Raw genomic sequence first — 22,267 nt, 5'->3', positions numbered from 1 at the left:
AGGTGGATGAGGGTAAAGCAGTTGATGTGGTGTACATGGATTTCAGTAAAGCGTTTGATAAGGTTCCCCACGGTAGGCTACTGCAGAAAATACGGAGGCATGGGATTCAGGGTGATTTCGCAGTTTGGATCAGAAATTGGCTGGCTGGAAGAAGACAAAGGGTGGTGGTTGATGGGAAATGTTCAGACTGGAGTCCAGTTACTAGTGGTGTACCACAAGGATCTGTTTTAGGGCCACTGCTGTTTGTCATTTTTAGAAATGACCTGGAGGAGGGCGTAGAAGGATGGGTGAGTAAATTTGCATATGACACTAAAGTCAGTGGAATTGTGGACAGTGCGGAAGGATGTTACAAGTTACAGAGGGACATAGATAAGCTGCAGCGCTGGGCTCAGAGGTGGCAAATGGAGTTGAATGCAGAAAAGTGTGAGGTGATTCATTTTGGAAGGAATAACAGGAAGACAGAGTACTGGGCTAATGGTAAGATTCTTGGCAGTGTGGATGAGCAGAGATCTCGGTGTCCATGTACATAGATCCCTGAAAGTAGCCACCCAGGTTGAGAGGGTTGTTAAGAAGGCGTACGGTTTGTTAGCTTTTATTGGTGGAGGGATTGAGTTTCGGAGCCATGAGGTCATGTTGCAGCTGTACAAAACTCTGGTGCGGCCGCATTTGGAGTACTGCGTGCAATTCTGGTCGCTTCATTATAGGAAGGATGTCGGAGCATTGGAAAGGGCGCCGAGGAGATTTACCAGAATGTTGCCTGGTATGGAGGGAAGATCTTATGAGGAAAGGCTGAGGGACTTGAGGCTGTTTTCGTTAGAGAGAAGGTTAAGAGGTGACTTAATTGAGGCATACAAGATAATCAGAGGATTGGATAGGGTGGACAGTGAGAGCCTTTTTCCACGGATGGTGATGTCTAGCACGAGGGGACATAGCTTTAAATTGAGGGGCGATAGATATAAGACAGATGTCAGAGGGAGGTTATTTACTCAGAGATTAGTAAGGGCGTGGAATGTTCTTCCTGCAACAGTAGTGGACTCACAAACACTAAGAGCATTCAAATGGTCAATGGACGGACATATGGACGATAAGGGAATAGTGTAGATGGGCTTTAGAGTGGCTTCACAGGTTGGTGCAACTTAGAGGGCCGAAGGGCCTCTACTGCGCTGTAATGTTTGAGGTTCTAAGCATCCAGCAGAGGGCAGTAGAGCGGAGATGCTGATTGGCTTTTTGGGGGAGGGGAATTTGCATACGTCCGTATGCTCACCCTAACTTGAAGGTGTACTTGAGCAAGAGACCCTAGCTGTTCAAGTGAAGGCAAGCATCCAGCAGAGGGCAGTAGAGCGGAGCTGCTGATTGGCTGTTGCGGGGGGAATTTGCATACGTCTGTGTGCTCACCCTAACTTGAAGGTGTACCTGAGCAAGAGATCCTAGCTGTTCAAGGGAAGACAAGAATCCAGCAGAGGGCAGTAGAGTGGAGCTGCTGATTGGCTGTTGCGGGGGAAATTTTCATACGTCCGTGTGCTGACCCTAACTTGATGGTGTAACTGAGCAAGAGACCCTAGCTGTTCAAGTGAAGGCAAGCATCCAGCAGAGGGCAGTAGAGCGGAGCTGCTGATTGGCTGTTGCGGGGGGAATTTGCATACGTCTGTGTGCTCACCCTAACTTGAAGGTGTACCTGAGCAAGAGATACTAGCTGTTCAAGGGAAGACAAGAATCCAGCAGAGGGCAGTAGAGTGGAGCTGCTGATTGGCTGTTGCGGGGGAAATTTGCATACGTCCGTGTGCTGACCCTAACTTGATGGTGTAACTGAGCAAGAGACCCTATCTGTTGAAGTGAAGACAAGCATCCAGCAGTGGGCAGTAGAGCGGAGCTGCTGATTGTCTATTGCGGGTGAAATTTGTTTACGTCCGTGTGCTCACACCAACTTTAAGGTGTACCTAAGACCATAAGACATAGGAGTGGAAGTAAGGCCCTTCGGCCCATCGAGTCCACTCCACCATTCAATCATGGCTGATTTCAACTCCATTTACCCGCTCTCTCTCCATAGCCCTTAATTCCTCGAGAAATCAAGAATTTATCAACTTCTGTCTTAAAGACACTCAACGTCCCGGCCTCCACCGCCCTCTGTGGCTGAGCCGCTGATTGGCTCTTGCAGGGGAAATTTGCATACATCCATGTGTTCACCCTAACTTGAAGGAGTACCTGAGCAAGAGACCCTAGCTGTTCAAGCGAAGACAAGCATCCAGCAGAGGGCAATAGAGCGGAGCTGCTAATTGGCTGTTGTGGGGGAAATTTGCATACGTCCGTGTTCTCGCCGTAACTTTAAGGTGTACCTGATAAAGACACTCTAGCTGTTCAAGTGAAGACAAGTAGCCAGCAGAGGGCAGTAGAGCAGAGCTGCTGATTGGCTGTTGCAGGGGAAATTTGCATACGCCGTGTGCTCACCCTAACTTGAAGGTGTTCCTGAGCAAGAGACCCTAGCTGTTCCAATGAAGACAAGCATCCAGCAGAGGACAGTAGAGCGGAGCTGCTGATTGTCTGTTGCGGGGGAACTTTGCTTACGTCCATGTGCTCGCCCTAACCTGAAAGTGTACCTGAGCAAGAGACCCCAGCTGTTCCAGTGAAGACAAGCATCCAGCAGAGGGCAGTAGAGCGGAGACTGCTGATTGTCTGTTGCGGGGGAACTTTGCATAGGTCCGTGTGCTCACATTAACTTAAAGGTGTACCTGAGGAAGAAACCCTAGCTGTTCCAGTGAAGAAAAGCTTTCAGCAGAGGGCAGTAGTGCAGAGCTGCTGATTGGCTGTTGCGGGGGAACTTTGCATAGGTCCGTGTGCTCACACTAACTTGAAGGTGTACCTGAGGAAGAGATCCTAGCTGTTCCAGTGAAGAAAAGCTTTCAGCAGAGGGCAGTAGAGCAGAGCTGCTGATTGGCTGTTGCAGGGGAGATTTGCGTAGGTCCGTGTGCTCACCCTAACTTGAAGGCGTACCTGAGCAAGAGACCCTCGCTGTTCCAATGAAGACAAGCATCCAGCAGAGGGCAGTAGAGCGGAGTTGCTGATTGGGTGTGGCAGGGAAATTTGCATACGTCCGTGTGTTCACCCTAACCTGAAGGTGTACCTGAGCAAGAAACCCTAGCTGTTCCAATGAAGACAAGCATCCAGCAGAGGGCAGTAGAGCGAAGCTGCTGATTGGCTGTTGCGGGGATATTTGCATACGTCCGTGTGCTCACCCTAACTTGAAGGTGGTTTGTGGAGGAGCTGTTGTCAAGTGACACTTAAACCCGAAACACTTCTTCAGTGTTTCCCTCCCTACCACTCCTCTAACCAATAAAAAACCAACCGCTGTAAAGATCAAGAGGATGGATTGAGGGCAGGTTGAAATAGAAAGAAGTTGAACCTTGACGTCACAGCCTGCAGGTAAGGGATTGGCTGGTGACTGGTAAGTAGTTTTTCTTTTATTTTCCCTCAGGTGGTATCGTGCGGTGTGCAGAGGTTGCTGTGTGATAGCTTGCTGAGAAGGGGAGTGAATAACAGGTAAGCTCTTTCTTTCTTTTTCTGTTTTTATCTAGAGGGGATGGCAGGGAAGGTAATGCAATGTTCCTCCTGCAGAATGTTTGAGGTGTGGGATGCCGTCAGTGTCCCAGCTGACTTCATCTGTGGGAAGTGCACCCATCTCCAGCTCCTCGGAAACCGCGTTAGGGATCTGGAGCTGGATGAACCTTGGATCATTCGGGAGGCAGAGGTGGTCATAGATAGATGCTTCAGGGATGTAGTTACACCGAAGAATAACGATAGATGGGTGACGGTGAGAGGGGCTGGGAGGAAGCAGTCAGTACAGGGATCCCCTGTGGCCGTTCCCCTTAGTAACAAGTGTACCGCTTTGGAAACTGTTGCGGGGGGGGACTTACCAGGGGTACACCATGGGGTACAGGTCTCTGGCACAGAGTCTGTCCCTGGTGCTCAGAAGGGAAGGGGGAGAGGAGTAGAGCATTAGTCATTGGGGACTCCATAGTTAGGGGGATAGATAGGAGATTCTGTGGGAACGAGAGAAACTCGCGGTTGGTGTGTTGCCTCCCAGGTGCCAGGGTGCGTGATGTCTCGGGTTGTTTTTTCAGGATCCGTAACTGGGAGGGGGAGCAGCCCCAAGTCGTAGTCCACATAGGTACCAACGACATAGGTAAGAAAAGGGATAGGGATGTAAGGCAGGAATTCAGGGAACTAGGGTGAAAACTTAGATCTAGGACAAACAGAGTTATTATCTCTGGGTTGTTACCCGTGACACGTGATAGCGAGATGAGGAATACGGAGAGAGAGGAGTTGAACACGTGGCTACAGGGATGGTGCAGGAGGGAGAGTTTCAGATTTCTGGATAATTGGGGCTCATTCTGGGGTCGGTGGGACCTATACAAACGGGATGGTCTACACCTGGACCAGAGGGGTACCAATATCCTGGGAGGGGGAGATTTGCTACCAACCCTCTTCGGGAGGATTTAAACTAGTTCAGCAGGGGATTGGGAACATGAATTGTAGTTTGTCATGAGTAAGGTTTCAAAGTTGCAGGAGTGTACCGGCAGGCAGGAAGGTGTTTAAAGTGTGTCTTCTTCATTGCCAGGAGCATCCAGAATAAGGTGGGTGAACTTGCGGCATGGGTTGGTACCTGGGACTTCGATGTTGTGGCCATTTCGGAGACATGGATACAGCAGGGACAGGAATGGTTGTTGCAGGTGCCGGGGTTTAGATATTTCAATAAGCTCGGGGAAGGTGGTAATAGAGGGGGAGGGATGGCATTGTTAGTCAAGGACAGTATTACGGTGGCAGAAAGGACGTTTGATGAGGACTCGTCTACTGAGGTAGTATGGGCTGAGGTTAGAAACAGGAAAGGAGAGGTCACCCTGTTAGGGGTTTTCTATAGGCCTCCGAAAAGTTCCAGAGATGTAGAGGAAAGGATTGCAAAGATGATTCTCGATAGGAGCGAAAGCAACAAGGTAGTTGTTATGGGGGACTTTACTTTCTAAATATTGACTGGAAACGCGATAGTTCGAGTACTTTAGATGGGTCCGTTTTTGTCCAATGTGTGCAGGAGGGTTTCCTGACATAGTATGTAGATAGGCCAACGAGAGGCGAGGCCATATTGGATTGGGTAATGAACCAGGACAGGTGTTAGATTTGGAGGTAGGTGAGCACTTTGGTGATAGTGACCACAATTCGATTACGTTTACTTTAGTGATGGAAAGGGATAGGTATATACCGCAGGGCAAGAGTTATATCTGGGGGAAAGGCAATTATGATGCGATGAGGCATGACTTAGGATGCATCGGATGGAGAGGAAAACTGCAGGGGATGGGCACAATGGAAATGTGGAGCTTGTTCAAGAAACAGCTACTGCGTGCCCTTTAAAAGTATGTACCTGCAGGCAGGGAGGAAGTGGTCGAGCAAGGGAACCGTGGTTTACTAAAGCAGTCGAAACACTTGTCAAGACGAAGAAGGAGGCTTATGTAAAGATGAGACATGAAGGTTCAATTAGGGCGCTCGAGAGTTACAAGTTAGCTAGGAAGGACCTAAAGAGAGAGCTAAGAAGAGCCAGGAGGGGACATGAGAAGTCTTTGGCAGGTAGGATCAAGGATAACCCTAAAGCTTTCTATAGATATGTCAGGGATAAACGAATGACTAGGGTAAGAGTAGGGCCAGTCAAGGACAGCAGTGGGAAGTTGTGCTTGGAGTCTGAGGAGATAGGAGAGGTGCTAAATGAATATTTTTCATCAGTATTCACACAGGAAAAAGATAATGTTGTCGAGGAGAATACTGAGATTCAGGCTACTAGACTAGAAGGGCTTGAGGTTCATAAGGAGGAGGTGTTAGCAATTCTGGAAAGTGTGAAAATAGATAAGTCCCCTGGGCCGGATGGGATTTATCCTAGGATTCTCTGGGAAGCTAGGGAGGAGATTGCTGAGCCTTTGGCTTTGATCTTTAAGTCATCTTTGTCTACAGGAATAGTGCCAGAAGACTGGAGGATAGCAAATGTTGTCCCCTTGTTCAAGAAGGGGAGTAGTGACAACCCCGGTAACTATAGACCAATGAGCCTACTTGTGTTGTGGGCAAAATATTGGAAAGGTTCGTAAGAGATAGGATGTATAATCATCTAGAATGGAATAATTTGATTAGAGATAGTCAACACAGTTTTGTGAAGGGTAGGTCGTGCCTCACAAACCTTATTGAGTTCTTTGAGAAGGTGACCAACAGGTGGATGAGGGTAAAGCAGTTGATGTGGTGTATATGGATTTCAGTAAAGCGTTTGATAAGGTTCCCCACGGTAGGCTACTGCAGAAAATACGGAGGCATGGGATTCAGGGTGATTTCGCAGTTTGGATCAGAAATTGGCTGGCTGGAAGAAGACAAAGGGTGGTGGTTGATGGGAAATGTTCAGACTGGAGTCCAGTTACTAGTGGTGTACCACAAGGATCTGTTTTAGGGCCACTGCTGTTTGTCATTTTTAGAAATGACCTGGAGGAGGGCGTAGAAGGATGGGTGAGTACATTTGCAGATGACACTAAAGTCGGTGGAGTTGTGGACAGTGCGGAAGGATGTTACAAGTTACAGAGGGACATAGATAAGCTGCAACGCTGGGCTGAGAGGTGGCAAATGGAGTTTAATGCAGAAAAGTGTGAGGTGATTCCTTTTGGAAGGAATAACAGGAAGACAGAGTACTGGGCTCATGGTAAGATTCTTGGCAGTGTGGATGAGCAGAGAGATCTCGGTGTCCATGTACATAGATCCCTGAAAGTTGCCACCCAGGTTGAGAGGGTTGTTAAGAAGGCGTATGGTGTGTTAGCTTTTATTGGTAGAGGGATTGAGTTTTGGAGCCATGAGGTCATGTTGCAGCTGTACAAAACTCTGGTGCGGCCGCATTTGGAGTATTGCGAGCAATTCTGGTCGCCGCATTATAGGAAGGATGTGGAAGCATTGGAAAGGGTGCAGAGGAGATTTACCAGAATGTTGCCTGGTATGGAGGGAAGATCTTATGAGGAAAGGCTGAGGGACTTGTGGCTGTTTTTGTTACAGAGAAGAAGGTTAAGAGGTGACTTAATTGAGGCATACAAGGTGATCAGAGGATTGGATAGGGTGGACAGTGAGAGCCTTTTTCCTTGGATGGTGATGTCTAGCACGAGGGGACATAGCTTTAAATTGAGGGGAGATAGATATAAGACAGATGTCAGAGGTAGGTTCTTTACTCAGAGAGTAGTAAGGGCGTGGAATGCCCTGCCTGCAACAGTAGTGGCATCGCCAACACTAAGGGCATTTAAATGGTCATTGGATAGACATATGAACGAAAAGGGAATAGCGTAGATGGGCTTTAGTGTGGTTTCACAGGTCAGCGCAACATCGAGGGCCGAAGGGCCTGTACTGCACTGTAATGTTCTCTGTTCTATGTTCTCTAGCAATGAAGGACAAAATTCCATTTGCCTTCTTAATCACCTGTTGCACCTGTAAACCAACTTTTTGCGACTCATGCACTAGCACACCCAGGTCTCTCTGCACAGCAGCATGTTTTAATATTTTATCATTTAAATAACAATCCCTTTTGCTATTATTCCTGCCAAAATGGATAACCTCACATTTGTCAACATTGTATTCCATCTGCCAGACCCGAGCCCATTCACTTAACCTATCCAAATCCGGTACCCTCTGCACTTTTTGCTTTACCACTCACCTTACTGTCGTCTGCAAACTTGGACACATTACACTTGGTCCCCAACTCCAAATTATCTATGTAAATTGTGAACATTTGTGGGCCCAACACTGAACCCTGAGGTACACCACTAGCTACTGATTGCCAACCAGAGAAACACCCATTAATCCCCACTGTTTGCTTTCTATTAATTAACCAATCCTCTATCCATGCTCCTACTTTACCCTTAATGCCATGCATCTTTATCTTATGCAGCAACCTTTTGTGTAGCACCTTGTCAAAAGCTTTCTGGAAATCCAGATATACCACATCCATTGGCTCCCCGTTATCTACCGCACTGGTAATGCCCTCAAAAAATTCCACTAAATTAGTTAGGCACGATCTGCCCTTTATGAACCCATGCTGCGTCTGCCCAAAGGGACAATTTCCATCCAGATGCCTCGCTATTTCTTCCTTGATGGTAGATTCCAGCATCTTCCCTACTACCGAAGTTAAGCTAACTGGCCTATAATTACCCGCTTTCTGCCGACCTCCTTTTTTAAACAGTGGTGTCATGTTTGCTAATTTCCCATCCGCTGGGACCACCCAGAGTCTAGTGAATTTTGGTAAATTATCACAAGTGCATTTGCAATTTGCACACCTGGGCAATTTTACACATTGTCGATAGATGCCAGTGTTGCAGCTGTGCTGGAACAGCTTGGCTAGAGGTACGGCAAGTTCTGGAGCACAAGCCTTCAGTACTATTGCTGGAATATTGTCAGGGCCCATAGCCTTTGCAGTATCCAGTGCCTTCAGCTGTTTCTTGATACACATGGGGTGAATCGTATTGGCTGAAGACTGACATCTGTGATGCTGGGGACCTCCAAAGTAGACCAAGATGGATCATCCACTTGGCACTTCTGGCTGAAGATTGTAGCGAATGCCTCAACCTTGCCTTTTGCACATGTGTGTTGGGCTCCTCCATCATTGAGGATGGGGATATTTGTGGAGCCTCCTCCTCCAGTGAAATGTTTAATTGTCCACCACGATTCACGGCTGGATGCGGCAGGACTGCAGAGTTTAGGTCTGATGCGTTCATTGTGGAATCGCTTAGCTCTGTCTATTACTTGTTGCTTATGCTGTTTGGCACACAAGTTGTCATGTGTTGTGGCTTCACCAGGTTTATACCTCGTGTTTCGGTGTGTTTGATGTTGCTCCTGGCATGCTCTCCTGCATTCTTCATTGAACTAAAGTTGATCTCCTGGCTGGGTGGTGATAGTAGAGTGGGGAATATGCTGGGCCATGAGATTACAGATTGTGGTTGAATACAATTCTCTTGCTGCTGATGGCCCACAGCGCCTCACGGATGCCCAGTCTTCAGTTTTTAGGTCGATTCAAAGTCTATCCCATTTAGCACGATGATAGGTAACATGATGGAGGATATCCTCAATGTGAAGACGGGACTTTGTCTCCACAAGGACTGTGTGGTGGTCACTTCTACCGATACTGTCATGGACAGATGTATCTGCAGCAGGCAGATTGGTGAGGTTACGGTCAAGTATGTTTTTTCCCTCTTGTTGGTTCCCTCACCACCTGCTGCAGCCCCAGTCTAGCAGCTATGTCATTTAGGACCCGGCCGGCCAGCTCGGTCTGTGGTGGTACTATCGAGCCGCTCTTGGCAATGGGCATTCTGTGCCCTTGCCACCCTCAGTGCTTCCTCTAAGTGGTGTTCACCATGGAGGATTACTGATTCATCAGCTGATGATAAGGGCAGCATGGTAGCGCAGTGGTTAGCACTGTGGCTTCACAGCGCGAGGGTCCCAGGTTCGATTCCCGGCTTGAGTCACTGTCTGTGCGGAGTCTGCAAGTTCTCCCCGTGCCTGCGTGGGTTTCCTCCGGGTGCTCCACAAGTCCCAAAACATGTGCTGTCAGGTAATTTGGACATTCTGAATTCTCCCTCAGTGTACCCAAACAGGCGCCGGAATGTGGCGAATGGGGGCTTTTCACAGTAACTTCATTGCAATGTAAGCCTACTTGTGGCAATAAAGATCATTATTATTATTGATGGTGGCCGGTACATGGTAATCAGCAGGAGATTTCCTTGCCCATGTTGAACCTGAAGCTCTTGAGACTTCATTGGGTGCAGAGTCGATGTTGAGGGCTCTCGGGGCAGCTCCCTCCTGACTGTACCACTGTGCCGCCCGCCACCTCTGCTGGTTCTGTCCTGCCGGTGAGACACGACATACCCAGGAATGAAGGGTCTTCCTTACACAAGTGGGAATTATACAGTAAATGGCAGAACCCTTAGGAGCATTGACAGGCAAAGAGATCTGACCATACAGATCCACAGATCATTGAATACATCAATAAGATGGGAATAGAGGGATGCGAATCCCGGAAGTACAGAAGGTTTTAGTTTAGACAGGCTTCATGATTGGCGCAGCTTGGAGGGCCGAAGGGTCTGCTCCTGTACTGTTCTTTGAATAGTGGTGTCTGGGATATTGTCTGTAAGGTATGATTCTGTGAGTATGACTATGTCAGGCTGTTGCCTGGCTAGTCGGTGAGACAGCTCTCCCAACCTTGGCACAAGTCCCCAGGTGTTAGTAAGGAGGACTTTAATACAATAATGCAGCTGTTGCGGAATTTTTCTTACTAATCCTGTCTTGGGCCAAACTCTCCAGCTGTTGCCATGTATAGCCCTCAGCTCTCAGCTCCTTTTCTGTTTCCCGCTTCCTATGTTTCTTGGTCTGCCCCGCTTTTTATTTCCTTACGTGTTCCATGTGAGAGCTTCCCGTGTAATGTTCCGTGGCTTCTTCAAAATATATCACTTTGATTTGGAGGGTCATTGGGTCTTGTTTTGTCTCCTCCCATAGCCTAATATTGCTGATGGTATTTGGCTAGTGTATCTTAAGCATTCTTTGGAGGCATTTGTTGAAGGGTTGGATTTTCATCAACATTGTTTTGATGGTCCTCCATGTTTCAGAACCATAAAGGAGAACAGACTTTATGTTCGAGTTGAAGATCTTTAGCTTTGTGACCTTGGTGATTTCTCTTGATTTCCAGATGTTGGAGAGAGTGGTGAATGTTGTTCTAGTCTTCCTAACTCTGTCTCGCCGGTCGTACTTATGACACTACCCAGATAGGAAAAAGACTTTACTTCATCCAGCTCAGTGTTTCGTATCTTAATGGAGTTGTTATTTCTCGTGTTTATTCGTATTACCTTCTTTTCTATATATTGATATTAAGGCCCATTTGGCCGATTTTTACATCGAGTGACAGGTTTTATCTTGCATCTGTATGTGGTTGTGGGATAATAAATCCAATAATCCGCAAAGTAAATCTTCCAGCTCTTCTGTGAGGGTCCATTGTATGCCATTTCTTCTGTCTGATGTTGTTTGCCTCAAAATCTAATCAATCACAAGCTAAGATAGGAATGGTGACATAGAATCATATAATCTCTCCAGTGCAGAGGAGGCCATTCAGCCCATCGAGTCTGCACCCTCTGAAAGAGCACTCCAGCCAAGCCCACTTCCCTGCTCTATCCCAATAACCCCTTAACCTCGCATACACAGCCCTGGACACTAAGGGGCAATTTGTCATGGCCAACTCACCTAACCTGCAAATCTTTCAACTGTGGGAGGAAATTGGAACACCCGGAGGAAACCCATGCAGACACGGGAAGGATGTGCAAACTCCACACAGTCACCAAAGGCCAGAATTGAACCTGGGTTCCTGGTGCAGTGAGACAGTAGTGCTAACCACTGTGCCCCCCACCACCCCGTCAAACAGCTTTGTCTCTCGCCAGTTTGTTCATTGAATTTATCAGAGAAGGCTCCTATATGCAAGACTCAACAGTTCATTCCATCACAGGTATTCTTCACAAAGGAGATTATTTTCCTTGGATTGTCATCAACTTCCACAGTGTGTTTTGGTCAATGTTGTCAAATGCCTTCTCGTAGTCAACAAGATTAATGTAGATCGATGAGTTCCATTCCAATGTTCGAGTATATTCCGTAGGATTACTATCTGATCAACCCAAGATCTTCCTTGGCAAAATCCTGTGTGGCTGTCTCTCAAGATATCTTCTACTGCCCCTTTCATTCTGTCCTGTCTGACGTAGTACAGTCCTTTCCATGGCACAGGGAGCAACATGATCCCACGATAGTTCTTACAAAGACACAGATCGCCCTTCTTCAGAAGGTTCCCCACATAACCTTCCTTCCAATCTGATGGTATCCTTTCCTCTTCCCATACTTTCCTCAGGAGTCCATAAAGCACATCTACCAAATTACAGCTCTCAATCCCTGTCGATTAGTCCACACACACCCACGAACGACATGAGCGAATCCTAGTGCTGAAATGTTTTGGGAATGATAGGAACAGGGGTAGACTATTCAGCCCCTCCATCCTGTACCATTCAATTTGATCGTGACTGATCTGTACCTCATCTCCATCTACACGCTTTGGTTCCAAACATATCCCTTAAAATCCTTGCTTAGCAAAGATCTGATCAATCTCAGATTTACCATTTTCAATTTACCCACCCACATTAGCTCTTTAGGTTAAGAGTTTTCTCGATCCACGTGTAAATTGGCAGAGGAATGAGAAATTTAGGGAAGTAAACACGTGGCTAAAGGATTGGTGCGTGAAGAAGTGGTTCCATTTCATGGGCACTGACATCAGTATTGGGACAGGGGGGATCTGTGCCTTTGGGACAGTGTCCACCTGAACCAATCTAGGACCAGGGATAAATAAGTTTGTCGTAAAGGCTTTAAACTTGCAAATCGGGGGAAGGGGAGGCCTCGGGGAAGTTCCAAAAACAAGTAACAGGGCAGAGAGTAAGCAATAGTCAGGAATCCGACTTCAGGAATTGCAGCTAATGGCCAAACTACAGAGTACATTGGTTAAACCAAAAGAGAAAAATAATAAACAAGCAAATAAAATCCTTGCTTCACAAAAATCAGTGCTGAGGGACAGATCAGGGGGTACAGCCTAATGAAGAGCTCTATGTGCAAATGCACAGAGTGTGAGGAATAAACTGGGTGAGCTGCAGGCGCCAATGCAAATTGAAGATGATGGTGTCGTAGCTGTTACAGAGAGGCTGCAGGATGGTGAGACTGGGAACTAAATATCCCTGTTTATAAAGTTTACAGGAGGGACAGGAAATATGGCAGAGGGGTGGAGTTACCGCACTAATTAGAAATATTATCACCTCAATGCTGAGCGAGGATATAACGAGGGGAAAGCATGGCAGGGCACATCTTTGGACTGTGGGAGGAAACCAGAATTCCCGGAGGAAACTCATGCAGACACAGGGAGAATGCGCAAACTCCATATAGACAGTCACCAGAGGTAGGAATTGAACCTGGGTCCCTGATGCTGTGAGGTAGCAGTGCTAACCACTGTGCCAGCATACTGCCCTTGTGTCACCAGTGCCCATGCATAGCCATACCTTTTATTTGGAGGAAGTGAGACACATTAAAAGAAAAACTGTTCAATGAGAGAGCAAGTTCTGCCAGGCAAAGGAGATAAGTGGTGGATGGGGCCTTGTTCTGGTCTCTTCGAGGAGCAGCGGAGAGTCCTCAGACCATCCTGCTGGGAGAAGGAGGTGTAAAAGGATTGAACATCCATAATGAGATGACAGTTAGGGCCCAGAACTGGAAATTGTTCAGATCACGTAGGACATCAGGGGAATCACAAACGTAGGTAAGAAGAGACTGACAGCGGGAGAGAGAATAGAGTCAAGGTGAAAAGAAATTTGCTCAGTCGGGCAGGAACAGGCAGGAATGATGGATCTACCAGGACAGTCCAGTCTGTGTGGGGTTGGGGACTAAGAGGTTTGAAGCTGTGGAGGTAAGATCTCCACAGTAGATGAGGTTAGTGACAATCCTGGAAAGATGGCTTGATGTTCGGTGGTGAGGTCATGGTCGAAGGAGAATAGGAATAAGTGTCTGAGAGTTGGCACTCCAGACAACAACAGCACCATCCTTGCTATCAGGTTTGATAACAAAGTCAGGGGGTTAGACCTGGGAGAACAGGAGTGCAGTAGCACCATTAAATATGTCCTTGTTGAGAGCAACTAAACTCAATACATGAATCCAAGCTGGCACCCTCCTGCTGTGAACTATAAAACTGTCTACTGGATAAACTTTACAAGTCATTGAGGAAAATTTCTAAGTACCCTATTCATGAATACTCCAATTCCATTGCATCATTCATAAAAGGATGCACAAGCTTATCAGGCCCCGAAAGCTTTTTACAATAAATAGCCAATTATCTAATTAATGCTTCGTTTTAAACTCCATGCAGGCTGTGATATGTGCTCTATTCATACAGACAGTAACAATACAGAGCACAGAAGAACACTTCCAAGAAAGAGACCATGGGGCACACATTGAAATGACTGCTCAATGCCCTGCTTGTTCAGAGACAGAGTAACACTCCTCCTTCAACAACACTCTGCAGACTGTCAGATTACTCCATCAGTCACCAACCTGGCCTTGTGTTCCTCCATTCATTACTGATCAGTAGAACACTGTTAAAGCCAGTAATCAGACATTTTGTTTCATGTTGAACCTGGGTCAGTCGGCTGTGCACAAAAAATGCAACTTTCTCTTTATTCACTGGCAATCAGTACAATACCCAGAATGCACAATCTGTCTCTTCCTGTAACTTCTGTGCATTGCTCAAGGTCACTTTAAATGGGATCTGTGCTTCATCTCAGCTCTCATTGATATGCAGATTGCACCGCAGACCCACCAGAGGCACATTATAACCGATGGTTCCTTCTTAAATTACATCAATATGACAAACGGCCACATGTTAGAATAGTTCATTAAAAACTGTTTTCCAGCAATTAACCTGGAAATTGAGCTACATATTGCCTCTTTTTCAGGTGCTACACGGCGTCCTGACTCGGGCGAGGAAGGGCAGAGACTACTCCCATTTCTCAGCAGGTGTGTCGCTTGCCTTTTTGGGCCTCACATCAGCTTCAGGTCCCCACTGTAAGATTTGTTTGCTCTGAAGGAGCCAATACCAGATGGAAACTAACCCTACATTGCACCTGGAACAAAAAGAGTTTTTTTTTTACAAAGGGTATGGTCCTGCTCTTCCCAGTCCCCACACTGTTGGCACTGCTACTACTTTAGCAACAGTTGGGAGTTTATGACCCCCTCAGTACTGATTCACTAACCAGTGGAGACAATCTTCCACTCTTTATCTACTTCAAAACTTCAACCTCGGGGGCGGGATTCTCCGACCTCCCGCCGGGTCGGAGAATCGCTGGGGGGCAGCGTAAATCCTGCCGCCCGCCGAATTCTCCGAAGGGTGAAAAGTCAGCGAGGCGTCAATCGCACCGCCCGCCTCAGAGAATGGCAGAGGCGGGCGCGAGACAATGGACTCCGGGGTTGCCCATATTCTCCCGGCCGAATGGGCCGAAGTCCCGCCAACGTGACCATTGGTGCCGGGGTGGGGGGGGTGAGTGCCGGGTACGGGGGGGTGAGTGCCGGGGACAGGGGGTTGAGTGCCGGGGAGGGGGGTGCGAGGGCAAGGGAGTTTGTCCGCCTGGCCAGGTGCAATCCTCCAACATCCGCGCCCATGCAGCCCATGCCACCTGGCTGGGGGGAGGGGGTGTACGGGCAATGATGACATGTCGTCGTTTCCCCCCCAGGCCGTCATGTTTTCTGATCAGCCAGCGATGTTGGCCGCCGTGGCGGCAGCCACTATTCTCCAGGTTGCCCTGGAGGAGGAGGGGGAGCGTGCCAGAGAGGCGGTGCAGGCTGCCGCACAGGAGAATGCCGCAGAGGGGCAGGCGGCAGCCGCCCAGGCTGGAGGGACACCCGCCCGACAGGACGGGGAGGAGGAGCAGGGAGAGCACGTAGTGGAGGAGGAACACGAGGAGGGGGAGGAGGTCGTCGCGGCGCCACGGCGGCACCCGAGGAGGCCCCGTGTTTACTGGCCCCGGTTGTCGTACCAGGACCTCAAGGACCGGGAATGCAGAAGGAGACTCCGGATGAGCCGGGAAACCGTGGCACACATCTGCCACCTGGCACCACGTGGCACTGGGGCGGGACATCCTCTCCCCGGGTCCGTCAAGGTTACGGTGGCCCTGAACCTTTATGCAACGGGGTTATTCCAGACGCCAGATGGGGACCTGTCCAGCATCTCGCAGACATCGGTGCACCGGTGCATTCGGGCAGTGACAGACGCCCTATATGCCATGGCGCACCGCTACATCCGCTTCCCTGTGGACCGGGCCAGCCAGGATGCCCGGGCCGTGGGCTTCTCTGCCGTGGCCGGGTTTCCCATGATCCAGGGCGCGATCGATGGGATGCACATCACCGTGCGGCCAGCTGCAGATAACAGGGCCGTGTTCACCAATAGGAAGGGGACCTATTCCATGAACATCCAGGTGGTCTGCGATCACCGCATGATTATCCTGCACGTCTGCGCCCGGTACCCGGGAAGTGTACATGACTCATACGTGTTGTCGCGGTCTTACATCCCCGGCATGTACGAGGGACCCCACCCCCGGCTGAGGGGCTGGTTGCTGGGCGACAGGAGTTACCCATTGCGGTCGTGGCTGATGACGCCTATACGGAGGCCACAGAATGACGCAGAGAACAGCTACAATGATGCCCATGCAGCGACAAGGGGTGTGATAGAGAGGTGCTTTGGCATGCTCAAAATGCGTTTCAGGTGCCTGGACCTCTCTGGGGGCGCCCTCCAGTATCCGTCAGATAGGGTCGGCCGCATCACTGTGGTGTGCTGCGTCTTGCACAACATAGCCCAGCAGACGGGCGATGTTCCGAAGGCAGAGGAGGGCGGAGTGGAGGAGCAGCAGGAAGAGGCGCAGTCCTCCCCAGGTGAGGGGGATGGGGGCAATGGTCAGGGCAGACGGGCTAGACATGGGCGGGTGGCTGTCCACCGTTACCGGCTGGACCAGCGGCCACGGGACAGGCTGATAGCCGCCCGCTTCACTGACTAGGGTGCATGGGGAGATGGTGAGGGCAGCCCAGGGGGAAGGGGGCAGACTCACTTGAGGCCAACGTAAGACCACCCCTCACACACACACTGGCGCTCAACGTACATGACACCCCGCATGCTTCGGACAGAGCACAAAGGCAGCTTCTGTAGGTGTTAAAGTGATTTTAATAACAAACAGTGCATACACGTGCCCCAGCCCCTAAAACTCATCTGTGCCCTGCACCCGTGCCAACTTACTCAGTGTCTAATTGTTTGGCCTTACAGGCCCTTTGACTACGCCTAGGTGGTTCTCCAGACGGTACAGCAGAGCTGGAGGTGGAATCCTGCGATTCCTGCCCTCTGACTCGGGATCCTTTTGGCGTCCGTATCCGTTTCCTGGGGTGTCCTGGCCTAGATGGGCCAGGCTGCGGCCCGGGCGACTGGGATGGCGAGCTGCCAGCCTGTCCTGCCCGTTGCCCACCCGATGCACCTGGGACGGAGGGGGGGGGGGGGGGGGGAGGGGGGGAGTCCGAGGTGCTGCAGTGTTCCTGGACCTCCCCTACAGGGGGACCAGGGATGGGTGCCAGCAACTCCTCCTCCCTCGGAGTGCCCAATGGCCCCCAGGCCTCTACATGGGTCGGGGGTTTGAACGGACCGGCCATCCGACGACCCTCCGACACCTGGCGCTGCCAGTCCTGGAGGCCCGTGCTGGTATCGACAAGGGTCTGCTGGTTTGCAGCCTTGGAGCTCAGGGAGTTGGCCATCCCTGTCTGTGACTGTGCGACGCCGGCTAGCACATGGGCAATGACGCCAATGCCCTCAGCGATGGCCTGCAGTGATTGGGCCATTGCCTGCTGAGACTGGGCCATGGCCTGCTGAGACTGGGCCATGGCCTGCTGAGACTGGGCTATGGCCTGCTGAGACTGGGCCATGGCCTGCTGAGACTGGGCTATGGCCTGCTGAGACTGGGCCATGGCCTGCTGAGACAGGGCCACGGCGTTGAGCGCCTCTGCCATCTGCCGCTGGCGCTGGCTTTGGCCTCCTGTGAGAGGGCAGCCATTTCCTGGGCCACAGACGCCGCCTGCACGGAAAGCCCCAGGCCTCGCAGACTGCTCCCCATGTCTGACACCATCGCACCCATTGCCTCCACCGCGGACGCCATCCATGCGGTGTCGGCCTAAGTGGCATGCATGACCGGCACCACTCCCAGCTCCTGGATGCGGGTGCACTCCTCCACCTGCGACTGCAGCTGCTGTAAGCCGACCGTCACCCTCTTCGCTCGTCCCAGGTTCAGTGGTTGCATCGGGGCTATGGGTGGGTGTGGTAACTCCAGGAACCCGGGATCCATCTGGGGGCAGATGTTCGCTTGCGCCAGGTTGCCCTCCGACCTCCCGGCCCTTCTGCTACTCCTACCTCCACCTGCTGTACCTGTACGGCTGTGTTGTGCGCACCAGTGAGTGTACCAGACGCCTCATCACTAAAGTGCCCAACCGAGGTGAGTATCTCTGCGATGGTGAAGGGTGTTGGAGACAGCAGTGGCGTTGTGTCATGCGCATCGTCCGACTCTGAGTCCATGGTACTTTGGAGTGGCGGTTCGTCTCCACCCATCCACTCTGTGTCACTGTCCTGTATTTCGGTGTCCTGGGTAGGGGTGTCCTGGGTAGGGGTGTCCTGGGTAGGGGTGTCCTGGGTAGGGGTGTCCTGGGTAGGGCTGACCTGGGTAGTGGTGTCGTGGGTAGAGCTGTCCTGGGTAGCGCTGCCCTGGGTAGTGGTTTCGTGGCTCGGCTGTGACGGGGGCCTGTGGCTGCCCCCCTCGTCGCTGGGTGGCACACGCCTGCGTCGCCGCACCCACACGAGACGGGGGCATCGTCTCCCTATTGCTCCAGGTCTCTCCGTCTCCCGTGGTCGCCGTGGGGCATCCTGCGGGCGTCGAGTGCCAGAGGGTCTGGGTCTCTCCGTATCCCGTGGTCGCCCTGGGGCATCCTGTGGGCGGTCGGCATCGGCGGGAATGGATGCCTTGACGTTTGCCCCTGCAATACACAATGAAGCATGCATGGTTAGACACGCAGGCGGTGATCAGGTGATATGGGGGAGGGGGTATATGGGGGAGGGGGGATATGGGGACGGGCTGTCGGTGGCTCACTTGCTGGTGGGCCCCCGACCTCTGCATCGGCAACCTCCCAGTCCTCAGGTCCGCCAGCCAGTTCCAGGGCCCTTTCCTCATGTACAATGAGTGGCCTCTCATCAGCTGGGCCGCCTCCAGTCCTCTCATGCTCCCTATCGTTGTGTGCGCGCTTCTCCTGTGGGGGGGGGCGGGTGGGTGGCAGGGGTAAAGGGAACAGTGTTAGACAGGTATATGAATGCACGCCATCGGATGCTCCTATAGTGCAGAGGTTAGGGTTAGGGTTGGTTTCACCTGGGGGTGTGCCACACATCGGGCAGGGAGAGGGGGTGGACTCACCCTGGCTGCCCTGACGAGGTAGTTCGCCTTCTTGTGGCACTGGGTGCCTGTCCATGGTGTCAGAGCCACAGCGCTGACGGCCTCTGCCACCTCCCTCCACAGATGCCGGCTGAGACGTGGGGCGACCCTGCGGCCGTGTCCGGGGTACAGGGACACTCTCCTCTTCTCCACTGCATCCAGGAGCGCCTCAGTGTCACGGTCCTGGAACCTTGGGACTGCGTGGCGGCCGGCCATCTTGTCGGGTCTTCTGGGGTGGGGGGGCGCGTCTTTTGAGCCGTCACGCCATGCGGCGTCAATGTCGCCGCACGGCGTCACCGTCCACGTCGGGTGACTCCATCGCGAATGGCGTCACGCCGCTTCTAGCCCATTCGGGGCCGGAGAATTTGCGTTGTTTGGGGGGGGGGCCCGACGCCGGAGTGATCCGCGCCGTTTTTGGCGCCGGGTCCCGGACATCGCGCCAGTTTTCGGAGAATCCCGCGCCCTGAAAATTACTATTAAAATTTAGTTTCCTTTAATCTTCTTTAATAAAATGCATTTAAATTCTTCCAAACTGCTCAACCAAATTGCTTAACCAAAGCCTCCCACTCTCTGTATGAGTCTAATAGGTCTTCTTCTCTTTTACCCCTGCATGGGATTAGTATTTTTCCCAAAGTGGGGTGAACAGAAATATACTCATTACTCCAGCTGTTGCCAATCAAAACAATAATAAAATCCATCATCATGCCTTTGATTTTACATGGAGTCCTGCTTGCTTTTCCCAAGGGTCCCCCACCTCCGCTCTTAACTTGAAAAATCTATTGTGCAGCTGATGCTTACTGAGCACAGAGCATCCTTACAAACTGCGTCCCCATGTATCAAAGTGCACTGCAATCCAGCAGCGAAGAAACTGAGCACAGCAAAGTATTAGGCTCACTAAAGTCCCAAAAAGCATGTATGTAAAGCTATTGCCCCATTCACACAATCTGAACACCCTGCAGGCACTCAGCATACATATAAAAAGATTCTATAGGATGGTCATGCTCAGCCAGCTTGGCTGGCTTTCTTATTCGACTGCCTTTTGTTTAAAGGATGTGAATGATGTGCAAGATTTACTGCCCATCTAATAATAATGACCTTTTATTGTCACAAGTATAAAGTTACTGTGAAAAGCCCCTAGTCACCACATTCCGGCGCCTGTTTGGGTAAGCTGGTACGGGAATGGAACCCGCGCTGCTGGCCTTGTTCTGCAGCACAAACCAGCTGTCTAGCCCACTGTCTAAACCAGCCCTTGAATTATGCAGAGAAAATCACAGCTGGCCTTTTCCTCAAACTATTAATAGTCCTGTTGGTGATGCCCTCACAATGATTTTAGGTTGGAATTTGAGGGGTGCTGAGGGCTTGGGGGTGATCATATTCCCATGACCATTGAAATGAAATGAATGAAAAGAAAATCGCTTATTGTCACAAGTAGGCTTCAAATGAAGTTACTGTGAAAAGCCCCTAGTCGCCACATTCCGGCGCCTGTTCGGGGAGGCTGTTACGGGAATTGAACCGTGCTGCTGGTCTGCCTTGGTCTGCTTTCAAAGCCAGCGATTTAGCCCTGTGCTAAACAGCCCCATTGCTTGCTTGTCTTTCACAATGGCCACAGGACAAGTCTCTCATCATGGTGATGTGGAGTTACAATCGAAAACAAATCAGTTAAGGACAGGTGAGACTACTCTAAAGCTGCCAAAGAAGGGTCAGCAGTGACAGTATTCCTGCTGGTGTGTGTGTGTATGCTGCTCTTCCAAGACCTCACCAAGCACTCTCTGGAACTGTTCAGATTTTTCCACAGTCTGAAGACATCTCTGCACTTCAAATCAGAACAGGAGTAGGCTATCCGGCCCATCAAGTCTGCTCTGCTGTTTAATATAATCATGTTGATCATCTACTTCAACACCTTTTCTCCCACATTATCCCATATCCCTTTATGTTATTGGTATTTAGAAATCTGTCGACCTTTGCTTTAAAATTACTTAATTACCGAGCTTCCACAGCCCTCTGGGGCAGAGGATTCCAGAAACCTTTGAGTAAAATAATTTCTCATCTCAGTCCCAAGTGACGTCCTTCTTATTTTGAAATTGGTATTGTATTAAACAAACTGCGCCTACCTGGCCCATGTAAATCAGATTTTCAATAATGTTGAATGCAAAAGAGGACTTTATGCGTTGGATAAAGTATTCTAATGCATGTGAAGGTGTAACACAATGTTGGTCAATTTAATGTTGATTTATTTTTAAGGACAGAACCCTATGATCAATCACTGCCTTTTAGCTTTAACTTAACAAACATCATTACGTTATGATGTTTGAAGTTGGTAAGAGCTTTTAAACTTACCTGTCCAAAGGTTTTTGATGCCACAGCAGACTTCCCCAAAGTTCACAGAACAGGAAACCCACCCACATCGAACAAATACCAACGTCAGGGAAAATTAGATTTGCAGCAGGCATTTAAATGGTGATCCTGACATCACTTTACACGAGTGCCATATTTCCCACTCTGGGAAATTGTGTGTCGGGAATTGGCGGTAAGTGTGAAATTGTGGCCACATATGCCTCCACTTGGGCACCTGCGTCGGGAGGAGAAAATTCAGCTCAGAGCCTCAACTATGCCATTGCCCCGATGGAGCAGCTGGTTCAGCATGTGTTGATGATGTACACTAAATGTGATTCGAAGGACGCATATGCGAAAGGTCAGTTTGGCACGGCTCGTCTTTTCTGAGGCCTTTGCCTCAGGACCGAAGATAGTATCACTAACCCAATTTCTAAAAGTAACAGTGTTTTTAACACAATGACCAGTTGAATGCCTGCTTACCCTGCAATATTCATCAATGGGCCTCAGTCTCTTCATGGCCACATCCCTGACATGGCTTCTTCTGAATAGGATTTTGCCTGGAATCAAAGCAAATGAATGACCATTATGTCAATAAATAAACTCAACAACCAGCCATCAGCATAGGCCCAGAATTACAGTACTTTCATTTTTTCATTTGGTAATGCACTGAGTGCTGAATTTGGTGCATTTGAGTGCTACAGTGAGAGTTTGGTGACTGAGAGAGTATAACGGTTAATTTTTATCTAAAGTCTAGTCTTTCTTTTATTTAGTTAATTAACTTAAAAGTTGCTGTTTGGTTTAGAAGAAGGTGAATTTTCAATCAG

General features: G+C 49.9%; 1 protein-coding gene across 4 annotated transcripts in view; it reads right to left on the bottom strand.

Moving 5' to 3' along the window:
• The window catches only part of sh3pxd2aa (SH3 and PX domains 2Aa), a 395,200-nt gene that overhangs the window by 228,028 nt on the left and 144,905 nt on the right, over positions 1 to 22,267 (bottom strand). For all 4 annotated transcript variants that reach the window (XM_072479783.1, XM_072479782.1, XM_072479785.1 and 1 more), the window contains exon 4: positions 21,924 to 22,000. In XM_072479783.1, coding sequence (XP_072335884.1) covers positions 21,924 to 22,000 — 77 coding nt within the window. The remainder of the gene's footprint in view (positions 1 to 21,923; positions 22,001 to 22,267) is intronic.

This window comes from Scyliorhinus torazame, chromosome 16 (genome assembly GCF_047496885.1).
Source record: "Scyliorhinus torazame isolate Kashiwa2021f chromosome 16, sScyTor2.1, whole genome shotgun sequence".
In the NCBI taxonomy this organism is placed as follows: Eukaryota; Metazoa; Chordata; class Chondrichthyes; order Carcharhiniformes; family Scyliorhinidae; genus Scyliorhinus; species Scyliorhinus torazame.
This window is presented reverse-complemented; position numbering and strand designations above follow the sequence as displayed.